This window comes from Capricornis sumatraensis, chromosome 21, assembly GCF_032405125.1.
Source record: "Capricornis sumatraensis isolate serow.1 chromosome 21, serow.2, whole genome shotgun sequence".
In the NCBI taxonomy this organism is placed as follows: Eukaryota; Metazoa; Chordata; class Mammalia; order Artiodactyla; family Bovidae; genus Capricornis; species Capricornis sumatraensis.
The window spans coordinates 37,539,371-37,562,904 of record NC_091089.1 but is presented as its reverse complement, the minus strand read 5'-3'; the positions used below and the strand labels follow the sequence as shown (position 1 = coordinate 37,562,904).

The following is a 23,534-nucleotide window of genomic DNA, read 5'->3' as shown; positions in this document are numbered from 1 at the left end:
GGGTTTGTGTCAGCAGACCAGCTTCCCTTCTTGGGAAATCTTCTATTTACCTAAGACTCACAGGAAGGTAAAGCTATTTTTAGAGGCAATTTAGATAAGCAGATACTTAACACCTGATGGGCTTCTGGGGTTTGCCATTCAGATGTAAATTTTGGCTGCTAATTTCTTATGTAAATTATTGGTAGGTTTCTACCCCACTGGGAAGCAGTTGATTGTCTAAAGGGGTAAAGGGCCACCAAATTTTAAGCCTCCAAATACGGCTTTGATTACTTGAGTTTGTGTTTACAGCTGTTTCAGTAAACTTTCCCCTCCCCCACTTAGATTACTCTGTAACCTTCAAGTTGGAGGTAATTGGAGAATGCAAATCCTGGTTCTGTGAAGTGAAAACCTTGGCTGTTTTCTTAAGGAAAATGCAGATGAGGTTTGCAAAGAAGTGCTCTGTACTAGGACTCCTTTAAAATTAAAATCATTTGCTGCAAGAGTCTTGGTTTTAAGGCAACATGTCAGTATTACTTTTAGAAAATGAAATTATTTAGGGGCAAGTGTGTCCAAGAAATTGTTATTTTTGTGCCCCATTCCATATCTTTCTTTCCTTGTGTACAGTAATCAGGCTTACACCATCCTTAGAGTATTTCCCCCCAGATCATCTAGTGGCTTCTAAAAGAAAAATCCTATCTTTTTTTCAAGATTAGTCCAGATGAAATTTAAAATTACCCTAGAGGGGAGTATTAAGGTTTCTCCATTTTATTTGACGTTTTAATTGAGATTTAATGAGGACGAGATGGTTGGATGGCATCACCGACTCAGTGGATATGAATTTGAGCAAACTCTGGGAGATGGCAAAGGACAGGGAAGCCTGGGGTGCTGCAGTTCATGGGGTCACAAAGAGTTGAACACGACTGAGTGACTGAACAATATTTATTATATTAATATTCTGACATATTTCAAATAGTGAAGAAATAGAGCTATCTGCTATTCCAGATATTTAGATCCTATAAGTCTTAAATAGAATCAGATTTCGTAGATTCTTTAGCTACTTCTGTACAGATGCACAGAGCTTATTTTCAATCTCTTTTTAAAAAAGCTAAATTAAATATTTTCCTTTGCATAGTATATATTTTTCTTAATTGGAGGTCCCTGATGATATATTTTGTATATAATTAGCTGATCTGAGTCCCAAGAATGAAGATTTGTAGGAAACAGTCCAGACTCTTGTGAGCGTCTTCTCAAAGTAACTATGAAGTAAACTGAGGAACTTTTCTTTGATTTTGAAATCTTTTCTGGCTTTGGATTGATTTCTTTCTTCCTGACTCTCTCCCTGGACTCACCCTTGCCTTCATTTCCTCACCTATTTCCTCTTAATTAAATTGCCTATAGTCTTGTGTTGGTGATTAACTGAAAGGCAAAAAGACAAAGTAGGACATTTAAAAAATGAACTTAAAAAAAATTTAGTTCATTTACAATGTTGTGTTACTTTCTGTTGTATAGCAAAGTGGTTCAGTTATACATATAAACACATTCTTTTTTGTATTCTTTTCCGTTATGATGTATCGCAGGATATTGAATATAGTTTCCTGTGCTATACAGTAGGATGTTGTTTATCCATTCTCTACATGCTAGTTTGCACCTGCTAACTCCAGCTCCCAACGTTACTCCTCTGCTCCTTGGCAACCACAGATCTGTTCCTTATTAGACTTAATTTTTTTTAAGGACAGTTTTAGATTTACAGAAAAATTGAGAAAACAGTACAGTTTCTGTATGTCCCCACAGTTTGCCCTATTGTGAACATGTTACATTATTAGTAATTTTAGTGCTGACTAAAGTCCATAGTTTATTTGGATTCTTTAGTTTCTACCTGTTGTCCTCTTTCTATTCCAGAACCCATCTGAAAGTGTTCGCTCAGTCATGTCTGACTCTTTGCAACCCTCTGGACCGTTGCTTGCAAGGCTCCTCTGTCCATGGGATTCTTCAGGCAAAAAGACTAGGGAGCCATTTCTTTCTCCAGGGGCTCTTCCCAACCCAGGGATCGAACCCTGGTCTCCTGTATTACAGCTGCTAAGTCACTTCAGTTGTGTCCAACTCTGTGTGACCCCATAGACAGCAGCCCACCAGGCTCCCCCGTCCCTGGGATTCTCTAGGCAAGAACACTGGAGTGGGTTGCCATTTCCTTCTCCAGTGCATGAAAGTGAAAAGGGAAAGTGAAGTCGCTCAGTCGTGTCCGACTCCCAGCGACCCCATGGACTGCAGCCCACCAGGCTTCTCCGTCCATGGGATTTTCCAGGCAAGAGTACTGGAGTGGGTTGCCATTGCCTTCTCCTGTATTACATGCAGGCTCTTTATTGTTTGAGCCGCCAGGGAATATCCAGAACTGGTCTTCAGTTTAGTTCAGTTGCTCAGTTGTGTCCCACTCTTTTCGACCCCTTGGACTGCAGCACACCAGGCCTCCCTGTCCATCACCAACTCCTGGAATTTACTCAAACTCATGTCCATCGAGTCAGTGATGCCATTCAACCATCTTATCCTCTGTTGTCTCCTTTTCCTCCCTCTTGCCGTCAGTCTTTCCCAGCATCAGGGTCTTTTCACATAAGTCAGTTCTTCACATCAGGTGGCCAAAGTATTGGAGTTTCAGCTTCAGCATCAGTCCTTCTAATGAACATTCAGGACTGATTTCCTGTAGGATGGACTGGTTGGATCTCTTTGCAGTCCAAGGGACTCTCAAGAATCTTCTCCAACACCACAGTTCTAAACTATCAATTCTTTGGCACTCAGCTTTCTTTATGGCCAACTCTCACATCCATACATGACTACTGGAAAAACCATAGCTTTGACTAAACGGACCTTTGTTGGCAAAGTAACGTCTCTGCTTTTTAATTTGCTGTCTAGATTGATCAATAGAACCGGTCTGAGGTACTATTAATACATTAGATGTAGCTGTTGTTTCTCCTTAGGCTCCTCTTGGCTGTGACAGTTCCTCAGACTTCCTTTGTTTTTGATGATCCTGATAGTTTCAGAGATTATAGATCAGGTGTATTCTAGACCTTCTGTTGGAATTTGATGTTTTTCTCCTGATGAGACTGGGGTTATATATGGGTTTAGTGAAGAACGATCACAGAGATAAAGTGTCATTTTCATCTTACTGTATCAAGGGCACATACTTTCAGATGATTTATGGGTGGTGATGTTGACCTTAATCACCTGGCTGAGATAGTGTTATCTCCATTCCCCATGAGTATCCCATCCCTGCTGCACTCCCCCTTCATACTGTCAAAGAAAGTGCTTACACTCAGCCTACGCTTTTTAAGGAATGGGGAGTAAGGCTGCACATCCTTGAGGGCAGAGTAGCTACATAAATTATTTGGAATTCTACTGCGTGGAAGTTTGTCTCTTTTCCCTCATTTATTAATTTACACAGTCCTTTGTTTATATTCATTCATGAATATTTATTTTATTTGGGGGTTATAATCCAATACTATTTTATTATCTTGTTTAACTTTTTCCAGTTTTAGCCCTTGGTAGCAATTTCAGTTGGTTCTTGTGCCCCTTTTATATGCTGCCATCATTATGAGTTGTTTTTTTTTTTAACACAAAAGAGGAAAATTTCTCTTCTCACTGTAACAAGCAGTTTTTTAAAATTTTTATTCATTATTTTAAAGTTTTGGCTGTGCTGAGTCCTTGTTGCTTCATGTGGACTTTATTGTGGTGTGCAGGGCTACTCTCTAGTTGTGGTGCATGGGGTTCTCATTGCTGTGACTTCTCATTGCTGTGACTTCTCTTGTTGTGGATCACGGACTCTAGGAGGCGAGGGCTCAGCGATTGTGGCTCACAGGCTTAGTTGCCCCTTGGCATGTGGGATCTTCCCTGACCAGGGATCAAACTGGTGTCCCCTGCAATGCAAAGTAGCTTCTTAACCACTGGACCACCAAGGAAACCCACAGGCACTTTTTGAAAAAAAAAAAAAAATTAAAGGAAGAGGTTTGCTTCCTCCTATGAGAAAAATTTTTCTCCTAGAATCCAGTCATTGTTTAATGATTATAAGTTTTCACCTCTAGGTGTCCTCATATCATAAATGGGAAAACCTTTAAAGGCTAAAGTGCTGAAAGCTGTTAGTGCTTCTTACTTTGAGTGGACTGTGTAGTTTTCCTTATATCACAGACATCACGTTGAAATCATCTTTCTTCCTGAGCAAATCCTGCTTTCTTCAGATATTTTGCACACAAACTGTGTCTTCTCTACTCTATTCCTGTTTGCTGCTGCTGCTGCTAAGTCGCTTCAGTCGTGTCTGACTCTGTGCAACTCCATAGACAGCAGCCCATCAGGCTCCACCGTCCCTGGGATTCTCCAGGCAAGAACGCTAGAGCGGGTTGCCATTTCCTTCTCCAATGCATGAAAGTGAAAAGTGGAAGTGAAGTTGCTCAGTCGTGTCCGACTCTTAGCGACCCCATGGACTGCAGCCTACCAGGCTCCTCCGCCCATGGGATTTTCCAGGCAATAGTACTAGAATGGGGTGCCATTGCCTTCTCTGCTATTCCTGTTTAGCCCCAAACTAAAATTGTACTTTCCTCCCTTAATCTCCCTTTGGCTGCAATGTATTGCTTTGAGAAAGCTCATTAGAAAGGGGCACCTTTGTGACTTGCAAAACTTTTGAGGATTCACTGCGGCTTCCCTGGTGGCTCAGACAGTAAAGAATCTGCCTGCAATGTGGGAGACCCCTGGATTGATCCCTGAGTGGGGAAGATTCCCTGGAAAGGGGAATGGCTACCCACTCCAGTATTCTTACCTGGAGAATTCCCGTGGAGAGAAGAGGCTAGTGGGCTACAGTCCATGGTGTCCCAAAGAGTTGGACACGACTGAGCTACACATTCACTTTCAGTAGGTGTGAGATAGGTGGATGCTGACAGAGCCCATGGCTGGCAGGGACTGCTCTGACAAGTGCCCCCAAGGATTCAGCCTAGAAAGCTAGGTGATGAGACTCAGCAAAGATAGGCAATGGAGAAGCCATAGGAGAGTGTCCTACGTCAGACCAGGGACGCTCTTGTGGTCAGAGTAACCTTTAGTCTGTGGTCACAGTGACATTAACTCTCTAACCTGGAGTCAAGAGACCTGGGTCCCAACTTCTTGGGTTGCTGGGAATTTGACCTTGGATTGTTTTCTTAACCTTAATGGGTCCCGGTTTCCTTGTCTACAAACTAGAGATAGGGATAGATTAGTGTTACCCAATCTTTGACTCACAAATCTCCTATAATAGTACATAATTTTTGGACCCCTTAGGAATTTAAAAACTAATTCTGTCACTGCATGGCATGTGATAAAGAATCAATTTTAAGTAGAATATACTCATTTTAGATCAATATACTAATTACTCTGTGATATTATTCACACATGAGAAAAAATTGCCTACATTTTATCCTTTAGTTGCTGTTTAGGGCTTTCCTGATGGGTCAGCAGGTAAAGAATCCACCTGCAGTGCATAAGACACAGGAGATGTGTGTTTGATTCCTGGGTTGGAAAGATCTCCCTGGAGGAGGAAATGGCATCGTGCTCCACTATCCTTGCCTGGAAAATTCTATGGACAGAGGAGCCTGGTGGGCTATAGTCCATGGGTTTATAAATAGTTGGATATGACTGAGCATGTAGCAATTACTGTTTAATTTACTTTAAACTGGTTGTGTAAGGAAAAGCATATTTTGTTGACAAATTCAAGAATAAAATGTTAACCCTTTTTCCCCCAGGTAGGAGGAGTGGCAGAGGACGGGAGCCAAGTGTATTTATATGTTTCCCAGCATCAAAAAAAGGCCAGATCCACTTGTATTCCCCAAACTTTGGAACTTTTACATTTTAGGATTAAAAGTGAAATTCGCTCAGTCATGTCCAACTCTTTGGGACCCCATAGACTGTAGCCTGCCAGGCTCATCTGTCCATGGGATTCTCCAGGCCAGAATACTGGAGTGGGTAGCCATTCCCTTCTTCAGGGGATCTTCCCAACTCAGGGATTGAACCCAGGTCTCCTGCATTGTGGGCAGATTCTTTACCATCTGAGCCACCAGGGAAGCCCAAGCATAGATGGAGTGGGCTGTCTATCCCTTCTCCAGAGGATCTTCCTGACCCAGGAATCGAACCAGGGTCTCCTGCATTGCAGGCGGATTCTTTACCAGTTAACCCAGCAGGGTGTTCTAATTTATTTTTATAATTTTTGCTCCATGTGAGGAAAGAGTTTCAGACTGCTCTTTGCAGAATTTGTCTGCAAATAATATGCTGCTGAAAGAAGTAGGCTTTTCCTTCTTACACAAAAAGCCAAACTGGATTGTTGTCGTTGTTTAGTTACCAAGTCTTGTCTGACTCTTTGCAACCCCAGGGACTGTAGCCTGCCGGGCTCCTCTGTCCATGGGATTTCCCAGGCAAGAGTACTGAAGTGGGTTGCCATTTCCTTCTCCAGGGGATCTTCTCGACCGAGGGATTGAACCCGTATCTCCTGCATTGGCAGAGGGATTCTTTACCACTGAGCTACTGGGGAAGCCCCGAATTGTATTATAATCACTAAAATTTTACCTTAACATTGCTTTTTTTTTTTGGTGCCCTAGAAGTGTATTTTATGTAATTTGATAAGTGAGGATGAGGTTGACTCTAACTTTCATATCTAGCAAAGAGTAACTTAGGCACATTTGTAAAATGACTGTGTCCATCAAACACAATCTATGTTCCCTAAGCTTCCCATTATTAACCACTAGCTTATTATGGGTATATATTAAGCAACATATCAATACATGTGACTGATAATAAAAATCAATCTTAAAATGTGGGATAATCAAAACCACACATTGATATGGGCTTCAATCAAGTGAGTACTGAGTTCGCTCATCTGATTTCCACTATCCCTACATGTATAGTATAGAATGTCCTTAGAACATTTTACTTTAAAGGTAGACTATTAGAATAATTATTAGGTTTTAGAAATTGGTAATGTTATCTATTTTAGTTTCATGTATAGTTCTCCAGTATCATGGAGAATCTTTATGAATCCCTAGGACTTTGATAACTCCCCTTTGGAAAATCCTGTATCAGATGACCTTGAGATTCCAGATAGCTCTGATGTTCTAAAAGTTGTCTTCTTGTTCAGTCGCTAAGTCATGTCCGACTCTGACTGCAGCACTCCAGGCTTCCCTGTCCTCCACTGTCTCCTGGAATTTGCTCAAATTCATGTTCATTGAGTCAGTGATGCTATCTAATCGTCTCGTCCTCTGACACCCCCTTCTCCTTTTGCCTTCGATCTTTCCCAGTATCAGGGTCTTTTCCAAAGAGTTGGCTCTTTGCATCAGGTGGACAAAGTATTGGAGCTTTAGCTTCAGCATCAGTTTTTCCAGTGAATATTCAGGATTGATTTCCTTTAGGATTGACTGGTTTGATCTCCTTGCTGTCCAAGTGACTCTCAAAAGTCTTTTCCAGCACCACAATTTGGAAGTATTGATTCTTTGGCATTCAGCCTTCTTTATAATCCAATTCTCACATCTGTACATGACTATTGGAAAACCATAGCTTTGAGTATACAGACCTTTGTCAGCAAAGTGATGTCTCTGCTTTTTAATAATATGCAGATTGGTGCAGATTGGTACTGAGTTATGTATTTTTTCTAATATGGAGTGACTGTAAGTTCAGAGAGTTTGTAATACTACTCCTTAGTGACAGAGAAATCTCCTCAAGCAGAAATCTCCTGTTTCCATCAATCAGTAATCATAAACCTCTCATCACAGAATTATCTACATCCTTTGCAAAGGTGTTTATGTTTTGCCCTTTGGAGAAAGTTGTAATAATGGTGCTACCTACTAGGGATAGATTTCCTGTCTATATATGAATTAATAATTCCTTTGATTAAGAAATTTACTGCTCCTTTTAGGAGTTTTTTTTTGGCTGCATAGCATGTGGGATCCTAGTTCCCCCACCAGGGACTGAACCAGTGCCTTCAGCAACAGTGTTCTAATTTAACCTGACCTCCAGGGGGTCTCTATTTTAGCCTCCTAGGGTTAGGATTTTAGAATTTGGTAAAGACATTTGTGTTAACCCCTCATGGTTTTGGCTCTGGAGTATAACTATTCTTAGTGCCTTTTTTTTTTTTTTCCAAGTTGACTAATATATTTTATGCCTGTTTTTATATAGCAAACTTTCCATGTCTCACATCACTGGACATTATGGGACTCATTATGTAAGCTTGGACAAACACTCTCACCTCTCTGAGCCTCAATTTCTCCATGTATGAAAGGGATACAGTCATACCTAGCTAGAATTATTGTAAATAAGAAAGTCTCTGAAGTGCTTAACACTCCACCTGGCTTATGTTAAGTGCTCCATAAATTTTAACTGCCTTTCATATCATATCATCAACTCCCAACTTTCAAACCTGAGAGTTTTGTCCCTTAATGGAGGTGGAGACAGCTGATTCTTTAAAGGGTTCAATGCATCTATAGGCAAAAAAAAAAAAAAAAGTTTGTAATCTGAATAAATAATATGACCCCATATATAAATGATTATTCAAATAAATACAAATGATATTGTGAATAATAAAATACAAATTCATTCAAATTGTTAAAGAAGTCGCAATAACATTTGATATTATTTTTCTCAAATTGTGAACACGGGATGTTACATTTGAGTTTTTAGTTTTAAAAGAGGATCTACAAGCTTGGAATAGTTGAACCCCACCGTCTTTATCATTCTAGCCTTTGATTTCCTGGCTTTTTTCTAATTTTATCTGTCTGCTTTTGTGGTTTAATGATCCAAACCATACAGTAGATTCCTATGCAGCATAGCTTCATACCATATTTGGTTGTTTTTTTAAAAATTTATTTCTCATATACTCACTGATGGCATTCTATTTTTGTTGGCATTTGGTTAACATCGTAATATGCATTGATTCTGGGAGAGCCTGGCATGGTTCTGGCCCACTGTGCTTTGGGCGATGATCGCGCCCTCCCCAGGGTTGTGTCTGGGAATTAGCCATCCGTCCTCTGTTGTCCAGTTTTCTGTCAGGTGCCCAACTATGGCTAGAAAGGTGGGATGTTCCAGTGGCCCAGCTTGGACCAGGTGCCAGCACCAGCTCAGGCTGGAATATCACAGCTGTCCGGGGGAATCCCATAACTAGAGTGTTGGGAGGATCCTTTCCCAGAAGACGTGGAGATTGGTGCTTTGTAGCAGAGCATAGCTGTCCTCTGTTATATTGTCTTGTAATTGCCAGTTCCTTATACATCCTTGCAGTTGACTACAAGTGAGTTATTAGAGGATGACACATTCTGTTCAGCTCTATCCCCAGGCCAAAGACAGCACTTGTTGAAAATCATTTTATTTTGATTTTATTTCTTTATTTTTGTCTGTGCTCGGTCTTTGTTGCTGTGTGCAGGCTTTCTCTAGGTGCGGCGAGAGGGGGCTGGCTCTTCCTTATATTGGGCAGGCTTCTTATTGCAATGGCGTCTCTCATTGTGGAGAGCAGACTCTAGATGCGTGGGCTTCAATAGTTGTAGCTCATGGGCTCAGTAGTTGTGGTGCGTGGGCTTAGTTGTCCTGTGGCATGTGGAATTTTGCCAGACCAGGGATTGAAACTGCATCCCCTGCGTTGGCAGGCAGATTCCTAACCACTGGACCACCAGGGAAATCTGCAAATCATTCTTAGTAAATGATGAACTAATGAATTAAGGTAATAATTCATGGTTACAAAGCAGTTACGTAAGGTTTTGCTGTTTCTTATGATGTCTCATCTAGTGAAAATAACCTAAACAGTTTGGAGTTCTGGTTCTGATCCATTCATTTATGATTCACTAAACTCTGAGCTTCAGTCTCTTCCTCTGTGAAACAGAAAACATTTGGTCTATGATCAATCTGACTTAGAGAAGTGAATTTGCATTGAAACAAAGAATACTGTATTATAGTCACATAAAATTATGTATGTTTGTCAGTTTCTTATATATTTATCATTTCCTAATCTGTGGATCAGAAAATATAAAGTCATCAGTGTTGGCTAAAGGAAATATCTCCTTTTAGTAAGTTTTTGGGCTTCCCTGATGGCTCAGTGAGTAAAGAATCTGCCTGCAATGTAGGAGACACGGTTAGATCCCTGGATTGGAAAGATCCCCTGGAGGAGGGAATGGCAACCCACTCCAGTAATCTTTCCTGGGAAATCCCATGAACAGAGGAACCTGGTGGGCTACAGACCATGGGGTTGAAAAGATTTGGACCCTGAAGCAACTGAACATGAGTATCTTTTTAGCTCTGCTCAGAAGAGCACATGTGGGAGATGTGTGTTTGAGACTTCCCTGGTGGCTCAGATGGTAAAGCGGCTTCCTATAATGCGGGAGACCGGGGTTCAATCCCTAGGTTCAATCCTGGAGAAGGAAATGGCAACCCATTCCAGTATCCTTGCCTGGAAAATTCCACGGATGCAGGAGCCTGGTAAGCTAGTCCATAGGGTCGCAAAGAGTCGAACACGACTGAGAGACTTCCTTTTCTTTCACTTTGCATATGAACTTTAAATTTAGTCCTTCATAGTGATTCCCACAGGCAGATCTACTCTCCAGATGGGTGATGCGGAGTTATAACCTCTCTAAACATTCCACTGTGTCCTTTTTCTTTTTCTTTTTTTTTTTTCTATTGGTTTCTAGGTTTTTGTCAAGCCGGAAAAGATTTGCGTTTGGTATCTCTGTGTATGGAACAGATTGACATCCCAGCAGGATTCCTCCTGGTGGGGGCCAAGTCTCCCAACCTTCCTGAACACATCCTAGTGTGTGCTGTAGACAAGCGATTCCTGCCAGATGATCATGGGAAAAATGCACTTTTAGGTGAGTATTTCATACCTGCAAAGTTCCCTCTGAGATAAAGGAATTAAATAAAATACAAGTTTATTTTAAATTATCACAGAATTTTAAAAAATCACAGAATTAGCTGCGGATTATATAGTTTAGTTTAAGTAAGAAACATTTTTTCATTTAGTTGTTGTTGAGTCACTCAGTCGTGTCCAACTCTTTGCAACCTCATGGACTACAGTGTGCCAAGCTTCCCTGTCCTTGACCATCTCCTGGAGTTTGCTCAAACTCATGTCCATTAAATCAGTGATGCCATCCAACCATCTCATCCTCTTCTCCTCCTTCCTTCAGTCTTTCCCAGCATCAGGGTCTTTTCTAATGAGTTGGCTCTTTGCATCAGATGGCCAAAGTATGGGAGCTTCAGCTTGAGCATCAGTCTTTCCAATGAATATTCAGGGTAGATTTCCATTAGGATCAACTGGTTTGATCTACTTGCAGTCCAAGGGACTCTCAAGAGTATTCTCCAGCACCACAGTTCAAAAGCATCAATTCTTCGGTGATCAGCCTTCTTTATGGTCCAAATTTCACATCTGTACATGACTACTAAAGCACAGCTTTGACTGTATGGACCTTTGTTGGCAAAGTAATGTCTCTACTTTTTAATATGCTGTCATTTAGTAACTTCTCACAAGTTAACTTTCACTTTTTTATTAATCTCAAAATATTCATCTTAACGAAGAGATTTTTAAAACCAGGCATTAAAGAATGCCATGCAATTTATCAAAAATAATTATTTTGTGAAATAAAATAGGATTTACTCTCTCTAGAGTCATTGATCTGGACCTGATATAAAATCAACTCTCAATTATTCAACTGTGGATTATCCACTTTGTAAGTTATTGATACCTATTCTGTACCATCCATTATTTCTAATTATATTTTATTGATGTGGTTCTCATTTTATATTTAGCATTAATTCAACCAAGATGTATAGGAATATATCTATGATATAAGATGTGTAACTTTTTTTTTTTGATGTGTAACTTTTATCTCAGAGTTTTTTTTACTTTCTAGTGTTACTTTAAATCTGGCTCTTTTTTCACAATTTAGCTTCTCTACATCATGGAAAATAACAAAAGTGGATTTACTTTTTAATTATTATTTTTAAAGTTGAAGTATAGTTCATTTTCAATATTAGTTTCAAATGAATGGCATGAAGTATCATTGATTCAAGTGATTCAGTATTTTTACAGATTGTACTCCATTAAAAATTATTACAGGATAATGGGTATAATTCCCTGTGCTGAAATATATATCCATGTTGCTTACCTATTTTATATTAGCAGTTTGTATCTGTTAATCCCTTACACCTATCACACCCCCTCCTTCCCTTTATCCTCTGATAAGCGCTAGTTTTCTATACCTGTGAGTCTTTTTGTTTTGCTGTATCATTCATTTGTATTATTTTTGGATTCACAGATAAATGACATCATACAGTTTTTTTCTTCTATCTGACCTATTTCACTAAGCATAATACCCTCTAAGGTCATCGATGTTTTTATAGATGGCAGAATTTCATTCTTTTTTATGACTGAGTAATCTTCCATTGTGTGTGCATGTGTCTGTGTGTATACATGTGTGTATGTATACATATATATTAAGGCCACTACATACAAACCTTCAAGTTGCAGCCTTTCAAAGATGTGAATGTATATGTGCACGTCCAGTCATGTAAGGTGTGAGTGAAATTGCAGCTTGCCCTCCATCTCCTATTGCTGACAGTCCTTCAGCTCTGCCATCTCCCACCCCTTCTCCCTCCTCTAGTCAGTAACTCTTCTTGCCTGTTCTCTGGATGCCAGCCCCTGTATGCCAGCAATACATACCGTATTATATATAATACAGTGCAATAGTACAGTATCAATACAGTACTATTGCACTTTTTCAAGATACTGTACTGTAGGATTGAAAATGTTTTATTTTTTGTGTTTGTCTTTCATGTATTATTTGTGTGAAAAGTATTATAAACCTATTACAGAATAGTACCATATAGCTAACTGTGTTAGTTGGGTACCTAGGTTAACTCTGTTGGGCTTTTGAATAAGTTGGACTTATGAATACACTCTTGGAATGGAACTCGTTTGTATGTTATATATATATCACGTATATATATATCCACAGGATATATATATGATGTATTATGTATACATATGTATATACATACCACATATTCTTTATCCATTTGTCTGTTGATGGATGCTTATGTTGCTTCCATATCTTGGCTATTGTAAACAACATTGCTATGAACTTCGAGGTGCTTGTATCTTTCAATTTAGTGTTTTCATTCTTTGGCTTTATACTCAGCACTGAAGTTACTGAATTATATAGCAGTTCTGGTTTAAGTTTTTAAAGGAACCTCTGTTACTCTTTTCCATAATGACTGCGCCAGTTTACTTTTCTACCAAAAGTGTACAAGGGTTTTCTTCTCTTCACATGCTTTCCAGCATTTGTTATTTGTAGACTTTCTGATGATAGCCATTCTAACAGGTGCGAAATGATATCATTGTTGTCTTGATTTGCATTTCTCTAATAACCATCAGTGTTGAGCATCTCTTCCTGTGCCTATTAGCCATCTGTATGTGTTCTTTGCAAAAATGTTTATTCATGTTTTCTGCCCACGTTTTGATTGAGTGGTTTGTTTTTTCAATACTGAGTTGTAGAGCTGTTTGTGTATTTTGTATACTAACCCGTTTGTGGTGATATCATTTGCAAATATTTTCTCCCATTCCATAGGCTGTCTTTTCATTTTGTGTATGGTTTCCTTTGCTGTGCGAAGTCTAGGAGTACACAGATCAGTATCTTGAGTCAGAAAATGATCCTGCACATGCTTTGTAAAGTTTCCTTAAACTACAGTTCAAAGCCTGCTCTTGATTCATAGAAAAAGAAGTGATAATTTTCATTTTCATGGGCTTTAATTTTTTTAATATCCATTTTTTTCTTTTAGTGAAATTGAGCAGATGGTTTAATATAGACACCTAATGGTAAAGTTTGTTCAGTTCAGTTCAGTCGCTCAGTCGTGTCCAACTCTTTGCAACCCTATGAACCGCAGCACGCCGGCCTCCCTGTCCATCACCAACTCCTGGAGTTCACCCAAACTCATGTCCATCGAGTCAGTGATGCTATCCAACCATCTCATCCTCTGTCATCCCTTCTCCTCCTGCCCTCAATCTTTCTCAGCATCAGGGTCTTTTCAAATGAGTCAGCTCTTCGCATCAGGTGGCCAAAGTATTGGAGTTTCAGCTTCAACATCAGTCTTTCCAGTGAACACCCAGGACTGATCTTTAGGATGGACTGGTTGGATCTCCTGTAAAGTTTGTACATTGGACTAAATTAGCAAAGAAGATCCAAGTATTCTTTTGTTCATTTATTCATTCAACAGTGTTTTTTCAAAAAAATTACATTAGGCTATGATATGTGAGCACAAGAATGATAAGACACGGTCTTTTCCATCACAGAGCTAAGAACCTAGTTGGTTCTGGAAGAACAACTTTTTGTTGTTGGAAACCTTTTTAGCACTTTAAAAGCATCAAAGTTTTATCAAATGGGACAGTGCATATGTGGTTCTGATTACAAACATAGAAAAATCTCTTATAATGCCTTTTTACTCAATGCCTTTTCTTCATGACTAGAGGGATCCTCTCAGAATGTCATGGAAAAGACACAGAAAAGACCATCAGAATAATAGATTTTATAATCCTTTGTAATCAGGAATATGAAACCAAAGGCTTTGGAATTAAAATTGGGTTTAAATCCCAGATTTGCTACTTAGCACTTTAAGAACTTGAGCAAGCTACTTATTTTCTTGAAGACTCAGATTCCCCATTTATTGATATGTAAAGAAACCGATATTGCCTACCCTGCAGGGTTATAATGATCAAAGGGGTGATGTTTAGGGGGTACCCAATAGCACAGTGCCTGGCACATACTTGCTCTTTAAATGGTAATTATTCTGCCATTCTATCATATTTATTAAATAACCTTATAGACATGGGACTTTGTTTAATAATTTTTTATTAGCCGCTACTCCAAGTGAAAGTGTAGTGACACAAAATGGTAAAAGTTCTCGTAGACAGGCACTGTGAGATTTTGATATGTTCATTACTCTATTGTGGAAAAGTTAATATTCATCTAACATTTCCTACTTAAGATGAATGATTTTAGTATACATTACAATATAGTGGGGGGAATTCCCTGGCAGTCCAGTGGTTAGGGCTCTACACACTCACTGCTGAGGGCCCACGTTCAATCCCTGGTCAGAGAATTAGTACCCACAAGCCATGTGGCACAGCAAAAAAAAAAAAAAAAATATATATATATATATATATATATATAAATATAAATATATAAATTTTAAAAGATTTAGTGGGAAATTTTTTTAAAACTTAAAATATTCTATAATCCTAGTAGACTCCAATATCAATTTGTCTAAATTTTTATATAGAGTATGCAGGTTCCAAAGACTATGGGGAAATCGGTTTTAAAATAAATTGATCCACTTGGCAGTGCATATGCCCCATATCTGCCATGCAATTGAAAGATCTGATTGCTAGAAAAACTAGAAAGGTAATTTGGCTGAAAGAGACATTATTTTTTTGTGATAGTAACAGCATGCACTTTGAGCAGATAAAATCTGTCTTGAATCAAAGTTAATACGGAAACCATACAGAGTTTTACAAATGGACTATCGCATTCTTACTCGTTTATATTGCTAATTCTCATCATTAGTAGGAAGTTTCTCTTCTTTGAAGATTATCCAGATCCATTGCTTTTCTTCCTCCTTACACTCTTTTGGTTTTCACCTCAGGAAACAGGTAGAGGAAAAGAGGTAAACTCTAATCCCAATAATTTTTTAATTCCAATTCTTGCATTAATCTTTTATAAACTACCTGGCTTGGACCTTTGAGATAAGCCTCATTTTTGACACCGTTTTTATTTTAGCTGAAGATTCTTATATTTATTGTGTTTTGAGTGTGTTGCGTCTGCCTCATAGGTCAGCCAATTTTCCATCAAGGCATAATGATCACATCAGAAAGCAGGGTCCATGGAGGCCGTGGTTTTGTCTTCCTTGTTCAGTGCTAAAACCTGGTACCCAAAATAGTGCCAGCACATAGCAGCGTACAGATATTTGTTGGATGGATGGATGGACAGGTAGATGCATGGATTAGTGGATGGATACGTGGCTACGTGGATGGATGAATGGTTAGATGGATGGTTGACTTTAGGAATTTGGTGAATGAGGCAACCATTGACATCTTTATTCTTTCAGTCTACAACTGCAAGGTATTAGACAAATAGCTAAATGCCCTCGAATGCAATCCATCTCTGAATAAGTTTTAAATAATTTATGAAATTATGTTAATATTTATATCTCTATAAGTGATGGTAATAAACTAATTATGTAGAATTACTAATATTATGTAACTGATGGGAGGTTGTGACTATCTTTCATTCACTGCTGGTTTTCCAGTGTTTAGCACAATGCCTGGCATACAGGTAGGTGCTCAAATAATCATTGAATAAATAATAATAAGTTGGACTGCCCATTTCTAAGTATTCTGAATTGATTGTCAGCATTCTGAGATTGGGACATTATAAGACAGTCTGTCTTGAATCCCGTGGTCCTTCTCTTCTCTTCTCATATCAGTCAGTTCAGTCACTCAGTTGTGTCCGACTCTTTGTGACCCCACGGACTGCAGCACGCCAGGCCTCCTTGTCCATCACCAACTCCCGGAGTTTATTCAAACTTATGTCCATTAAGTCAGTGATGCCATCCAACTGTCTCATCCTCTGTTATCCCCTTCTCCCACCTTCAACCTTTCCCAGCACCAGGATCTTTTCAAATGAGTCAGTTCTTCGCATCAGGTAGTCAAAGTATTGGAGTTTCAGTTTCAATATCAGTCCTTCCAATGAACACCCAGAACTGATCTCCTTTAGGATGGACTGGCTGGATCTCCTTGAATAGAGAGGAAATGGGAATTTCAGGAAACTTGTGCCAAAAAGTACAACTGGATCTCATAGAAACTAGAACGTGAACAATGCCCTGAGTTTATACATCTCTGTTCGTACTCTCCTATCTGGAGACCAACTCCTCTTCACGATTCCAGTTTGCTCTCTCCCACAGCCTAGCTGGCATAGCCCTGACTTGGGTTCAAATTTTACAAAACTTTACATATCCAGGGTCTGGTATCATCTGACCGATTCTTTTTGTATTTATTTCAAAATTCCAAGAGAGAGACTGACTGTCCAAGATGAGGTCAGATAATGGTCCACAGTCTAATCAGCTGTGGCTATGGAGTCAAGTCCACATGGTGGGTAGGATGGAGAACCAGGGCCAGTTGGTTAAGAAGGAAATATGGGGCTTCCTTGGTGGCTCAGTGGTAAAGAATCCACCTGCTAGTGCAGGAGGCACGGGTTCCGTCCCTGAGCCGGGAAGATCCCACATGCTGTGGAGCGGCTAAGCCTGTGTGCTATCCTATCGAGCCTGTGCTCCGGAGCCCAGGAGCCGCTACTACTGAAGCCTGTGCGCCCAGAGCCTGTGCTGCACGACAAGAGAGACCACTGCAGTGAGGAGCCTGCACATCACAGCTAGAGAGTAGCCCCTGCTCGCCGCAAGTGGAGAAAACCCTGTGCAGCAACAGAGACCCAGCGCAGCCAAAAACCAATACAATTTTAAAAAAAGAAGGGAATTTGTAAGGAGGAAATAATAGGTATCTCTAGGTCCAAAATTTTTCATATTTTTGTGTCAGCTATATAAATTCTATCCTATGATATTATCCATTCTAGTCCCTTAATCATTATCCCTTTAGAGCATTTTAAAATTATTTCATCTTTCACTGTTATAATTGCTAAATTTTTTGCACCTATTTTTTTCCCTTTGAATTATTTCCTTGAAATTAGGAAGTTAACAGGCCCAAGAGTGAGTATTTCTATCCTTTTTGAATATAAAATTTAAGTATTATAACAACATGCAAGGCCACCAGTAACTGTTTTTCGTCATTTCAGGGTTTTCTGGAAACTGTATCGGCTGTGGAGAAAGAGGATTTCGGTATTTCACGGAATTTTCCAACCACATAAACTTGAAGCTCACCACCCAGCCAAAGAAGCAGAAGCACTTAAAGTACTACCTAGTCAGAAGCTCCCAGGGTGTACTGTCGAAGGGACCTCTTATCTGCTGGAAAGGTAGCGTCAGCTTCCGGGGGTGGGAAGAGAATGTGAGTGTTAGGATATTGACAAGTGACCTGTGACCCACACGGGGTTCAGAATCCAGGTGTGGAATGGATAAATACCTCCAGTTCAGAAGACTATGCCAAAATATAAAACCCCTGACAGGTTATGTGACTTGCTTCGGTTTTTTGTTTTTTGTTTTTTTTGGCCACTTCACGTAGCCTGTGGGATCTTAGTTCCCTAATCAGGGAAGTAACCCGCTCTCTCTGCAGTGGAGGCAGACCTTTACTGAACCGCCAGGGAAGTCCCTTGACTTGCTGCTTTTCATTTTTAATAGAAACTATTTAAATTTCTCATTGTATTTATCTCTTGGGGTGTGGAATACATCTCTCTTGCGGGGAGGGAATGGACTCTTCCTAGCTCTTCTGGCATTTAGTGTGCATGCCTGCTCAGTCGCTCCAGTCATGTCCGACTCATTGCAACCCCATGGACTGCAGCACGGCAGGCTTTCCTGTCCTCCACTATCTCCCAGAGTTTGCTCAAATTTATGTCTATTGAGTCGGTGATGCTATTTAACCATCTCATCTTCTGGCGCCCCATTTTCCTTTTGCCTTCAATCTTTCCCAGCATCAGGGTCTTTTCCAGTGAGTCAGCTCTTTGCATCAGGTGGCCAAAGTATTGAAGCTTCAGCTTCAGCATCAGTCCTTCCAATGAATATTCAGGGCTGATTTCTTTTATAATGGATGGGCTTAATCTCCTTACTGTCCAAGGGACTCTCAAGAGTCTTCTCCAACACCACAGTTCAACAGCATCAGTTCTTTGGCGCTCAGCTTTCTTTATAGTCCAACTCTCACATCCATACATGACTAAAACCGTAACTTTGACTATACAGACCTTTGTCGGCAAAGTGACAACACTTTGTGTTGATACAAAGTGATGACTATTTTATGGTTGCATAGAGTATCTTTAAGTTCTTATTTAGTGCTCAGTGACAATTCATCTTTCTGGTAAAGAATTACCTTTTTAAAATAGTTTGTGACACAATGATCCTGGGTGACTTCTGGAACCTCACACTTAGAGCCATTGCTATTTTGGAATTGTATTTATGTATATAATGTCAAATACATATTTGTATACAATATACCTAACATGGAGATATCCTTTTCGGCCAAAATATAGTAGCTCTTCAAGGAAGGTCACAGCATAGAAGATTGCAGAAAACTGCACCTACTTTTTGCATGTCTCCAATAAACTTGGAAGCTCTCTAAAGGACCCACTATAATTAACTTTGTCATTTACAACCATTTATATTCCTTTTTCACCTGCTACCTTTAAATACTAAATGGTGCAACATATAGTATAAATTGTTTGGATGTTATAGCCACACAGGTAGTCACAATATTTGCTATCTACCTGAATCAGTGCAAAGTATTACTAAAATACTACACCAAAGCCCAATTAATATTGGCTCACTGAAAATGAAGTTTAGTGTTGCCCAATCAGTAATTACTTTGAATAATATCTACCAGTTTCCTTTAATAAGAACTGAGAATAGTAAGAATTTGAAAATTTCTCATTTTTCTCCTCTGCTTACAAATTTTTCTTTGCTTCTGTTTCTGAACATAAATTAAGGTTGAAGGGAGTCTAGGAGGCTCCAAATCTAGGTTACTATTCTGCACTGAAATCAGTCCCAGACAAGAGATTAACCGGTGCTTAAAAGCTTACCAAGTTTTTATAAATTATTGATAATTTAACCTCAGTCTTACCCATAAAACTAGCATGACTATATTGGTTATGAGTAATTTTTCTCCTGGGAACTAGTCTGTGCCTAACAAAAGTCAAACTGTTCTAGGGAACAAAATCATCTCTTTCTTTTCCAAACATGGCCCTAGAAAGACAAATTATGTTCACCAGCTTGGACGTTCTGTTGGAGTCAGGACTGGGGAAGGGGGATCTCTTAAAGAAAGTGGCTGCCCCTTGAGGAGCAGGAGTTTATTTCAGAGATTTTGTGGATTGTGGCTCCATCACTTGTTTTAACAGAATATTGTTCTCTATGGTTCTTATTCCTTCCTAGAATGTAGAAGCCGACAATCCTCTACCACTTGCCACTCCATTAAACCAAACTCTTCAGTGTCATCAACTGCGACCCCAGAAAATGGCACAACAAATGGATACAAATCAGGATTCATTCAGACAGGTAACGGGTTATTTTCTTTCGCAGTTTCAAGCAGCAAATGTATATTTATTGAGGCATTTTAAACTTACAGTTGGCTGATTTGAACAGAGGTTTTTTTTAAAAATAGAGGCATTACTTGAGTTACTATTCGAATTAGAACTCAGCATTGAGATGGGTCAGTCTGTAGGTGACCAGGACCCCAAATCCCAAAGAGCACTGCCAATGCCAGGCAAGGCAAGGAGACAGGAACTGACAGTTGGTAGAGAATTTAGCTCAAGCTTAGGACCTGTGTCTAGAGGAGTCTGACAGGAGGTAGTGCATAGAAATACAGCCATGAGAGAAGTTTGCGTCATAGCTATGAGGTGGCATTTATTGAGGACCTTCTCATGAAGACTGGGGTGCTAGGTAGGGCTCTGACTAGGCTTGCTGAACATTATATTGAGTATTACAAACCAACCTGGATACAAACTAAAATCCCAAAGCGGGACTGGAGATCACAGTGGAAGAATCTAGGATCTAGTTTCAGGTAATACAAGATTGCAGCTTGGTTACAAATAACCAGATAAAATCTTAGGACCTGAAGCCACGTTACAGTATCAGAGCAGGGTCAACAGAATGGCTGATCTGATAACTGAGCAGATAAACCACTAGTCTAAAACTTCTGAGAATTCCTCTAGTGTGAAGGCCTGCACTCAGGTCAGGATAATACTCCAGGGGGACTTAATGTTTCTAGGTGGCTGAAGGGCTGGAGGCTGTAACTGAAGAGATCCCTGAAGATAGTATTTGAGAAAAATTTTCAGAACCAGCCTAGGTTGTATCTTAGGCAAGAAGAGAAGTATTTCAAAAGTATGAGTGAATTTTTTTTCAGTTCACTTGTATTTTGGAAAGTATTTTACCCACAAACCTCATAGCATGTGTGTTCTGCCAGAGTTCACTCAACCACAACGAATTGGAAAAAAGGCTGTCTTTCTTCATTGCACTACTTGGCATTTCTCTTCCAAATGTATATGAAATTTTGATGAGCTGGTAAATGGTTTCCACTTATTTTCAAGGTGGAAGTGATTATTAGAATATATTAGTAACAGTTGCAGTGATAATGAAGATGACTTTATTTGGGGACATTTTTTGCTATGTATCTGGACTCAGCAAAAACCATTTCATCCTGGATTTTAAGTCTAGCCTTTAAACTGTCCAAGAGATTTATATAAAGGCTGTCATTTAAGAGAGAAGAGAATATTCTAAATTCTCATTTATTCTAAATGAGAGAACATCATGTCATTAGGTATTCAAGTAAGAAAAAAGTTGGCATTTGGCTCTTTGCACGGAAATATTAGCTTTTGTTACAGTGATGTCTCCTACAATTTTAGTAATTTGATTCTGCAGTATATTTTCTGCCATTAGAGCTTGGGTCTAAGGAAATGCAATTTTAAAACTACAGCATTAGTAGTGAATACTTACTTCATTCCAACAGAAACTTACCATGTGTTCATTATATTCCCAGACCCTTGTCAGATGGTATAAGGCAGGGTTCCAGTACTTGATTGTTGGCTCCAATGATTTAAAAATCACTCAAATAAGGGATAAAAGCAATAAAACATGTTACCTTTCATAAGGGAGAGGTGAATTTGTATAAATAACTAGTCATACCTGAAAATAATGAAAAGATACTGATATGTTAATAATAAATAGTGAAATGTTAATTAGCATTTTAATTATGCAGAAATATATTTTGAAAATGAAAATTGCTCCAAATAGAGGAATTCAAGATTCAGGCTTTATTTAGCAAAGGCTCCTTCAGTTTTCACAATTGACTTACAGTGAACACAAGTGACCAAGTGCCATGTCAATATTCTTGTGTATCCCTTGTTGAGGTGAGAATGGTAATTTGACCATGAAATTAGCTATTAATTTTAGGTACAATCCAGAGAATTTAATAGAAGATGGTGCCTTTAAGAGTAAAACTTTGTGTCTAAAACTTTCTTCTTGACAAATAATATTTATGGAGTCTTCAACAATAATTTTTTTCAGTGTATTTTGAAAGTAATAGACTGTAAGAATTTTATACCAGCCTATATTTTCATTTCAAACATTAAGCGTATGCAGCATCTCCTTAGCTGATAGAGATTTACCCTCCTGTAGGAGATTGCCTTCTTAATCTGCAGTCAATGACTGCCTGTAATCAGCATTTCTTAGCCAGAAATGTAAGCATACATTTTAGCAAAATATTTGCTAAAGCACACAAATAAGGAAAATATTTGAAGATGGGATTAATTTACTATTTACACAGCTTTGTCTTTCATTCTAACTGCCAAGCTCTGGACATTCTGTTCTGGCTGGCTTGCTGCTTTATCTTTTGGATATTTTCTTTCAACATATTTGTGTCACTGATAATTCAAATTTTAGCCAACAATCCTGGGAAAATATTTTATGGTTTTGACCGAAGGTGGCTACATAGTTACTACCTATATTGTACACACTTACTGCGCACACACACACACTTATGTGTTTTGTGTTTAATAAGGACAGGAATTCAAGAATAAGATCCTGGAAGCCGTGTGGTACAGCCAGAAATAAAGAGGGAGAGGAAAAAAGAACAGATAAAAAAAACTTTGCCTAACACAAAATTTTCCATATTTTTTCCTAAAAGTTTTATTGTTTTATCTCTTGCATTAGTCATTTTGAGTTAATTTTTGTGTGTCATGTGAGTTGAGCATCTAAGTTCACCTGTTCACATGTGGATGTCCAATTGCTCCAGCATCACCAGTGAAACAGATTGTCTTTTTGTCAGTGAATTTCACTTATCAATAATCAATTGATTATAAATAAAAGGATTTATTTCTGGGCAAATTGATAAAATGGACCTCCTCAAAATTCAAAGCTTTTACACTTCAAAAGACAGTATTAAGGAAATAAAAAGATAAGTGATAAACTAGAAAAAGATACTTGCAAAACACATATTTAATAAAGGATTTGTATCCAGAATTTATGAAGAAGTCTTACAACTCAGTAACAAGATTATAGTCCAATCAAAACATGGGGAAGAGATTTGGAACAGACATTTCTTCAGAGAACATATATAAATAGCTAATAATCACATGGAAAGATGCTCAGCATCATTAGTCATAAGGGAAATACAAATCAAAACTGTAATGAGATAATAATATTAATATTACCCCCATCTACCCAGGAGAAATAAGGACATGTTCTTGCAAAAACTTGCACACAAATGTTCATATAGCAGCATTGTTCATTCAGTCGAAAACTGGAGACAAGCTAAATGTCAATCAACTCATGAACAAATAGACAACATTGTGTATCCATAAAATAGAATATCATTCAGCAATAATAAAGAGCAA

At 38.9% G+C, this 23,534-nt stretch overlaps 1 protein-coding gene across 3 annotated transcripts in view; it reads left to right on the top strand.

Annotated features, from left to right (window-relative positions):
* The window catches only part of GREB1L (GREB1 like retinoic acid receptor coactivator), a 110,360-nt gene that overhangs the window by 1,693 nt on the left and 85,133 nt on the right, over nt 1–23,534 (top strand). For all 3 annotated transcript variants that reach the window (XM_068993569.1, XM_068993568.1, XM_068993567.1), the window contains exons 3-5: nt 10,641–10,817; nt 17,841–18,017; nt 20,077–20,199. In XM_068993569.1, the coding sequence (XP_068849670.1) occupies nt 10,641–10,817; nt 17,841–18,017; nt 20,077–20,199 (477 nt within the window). The remainder of the gene's footprint in view (nt 1–10,640; nt 10,818–17,840; nt 18,018–20,076; nt 20,200–23,534) is intronic.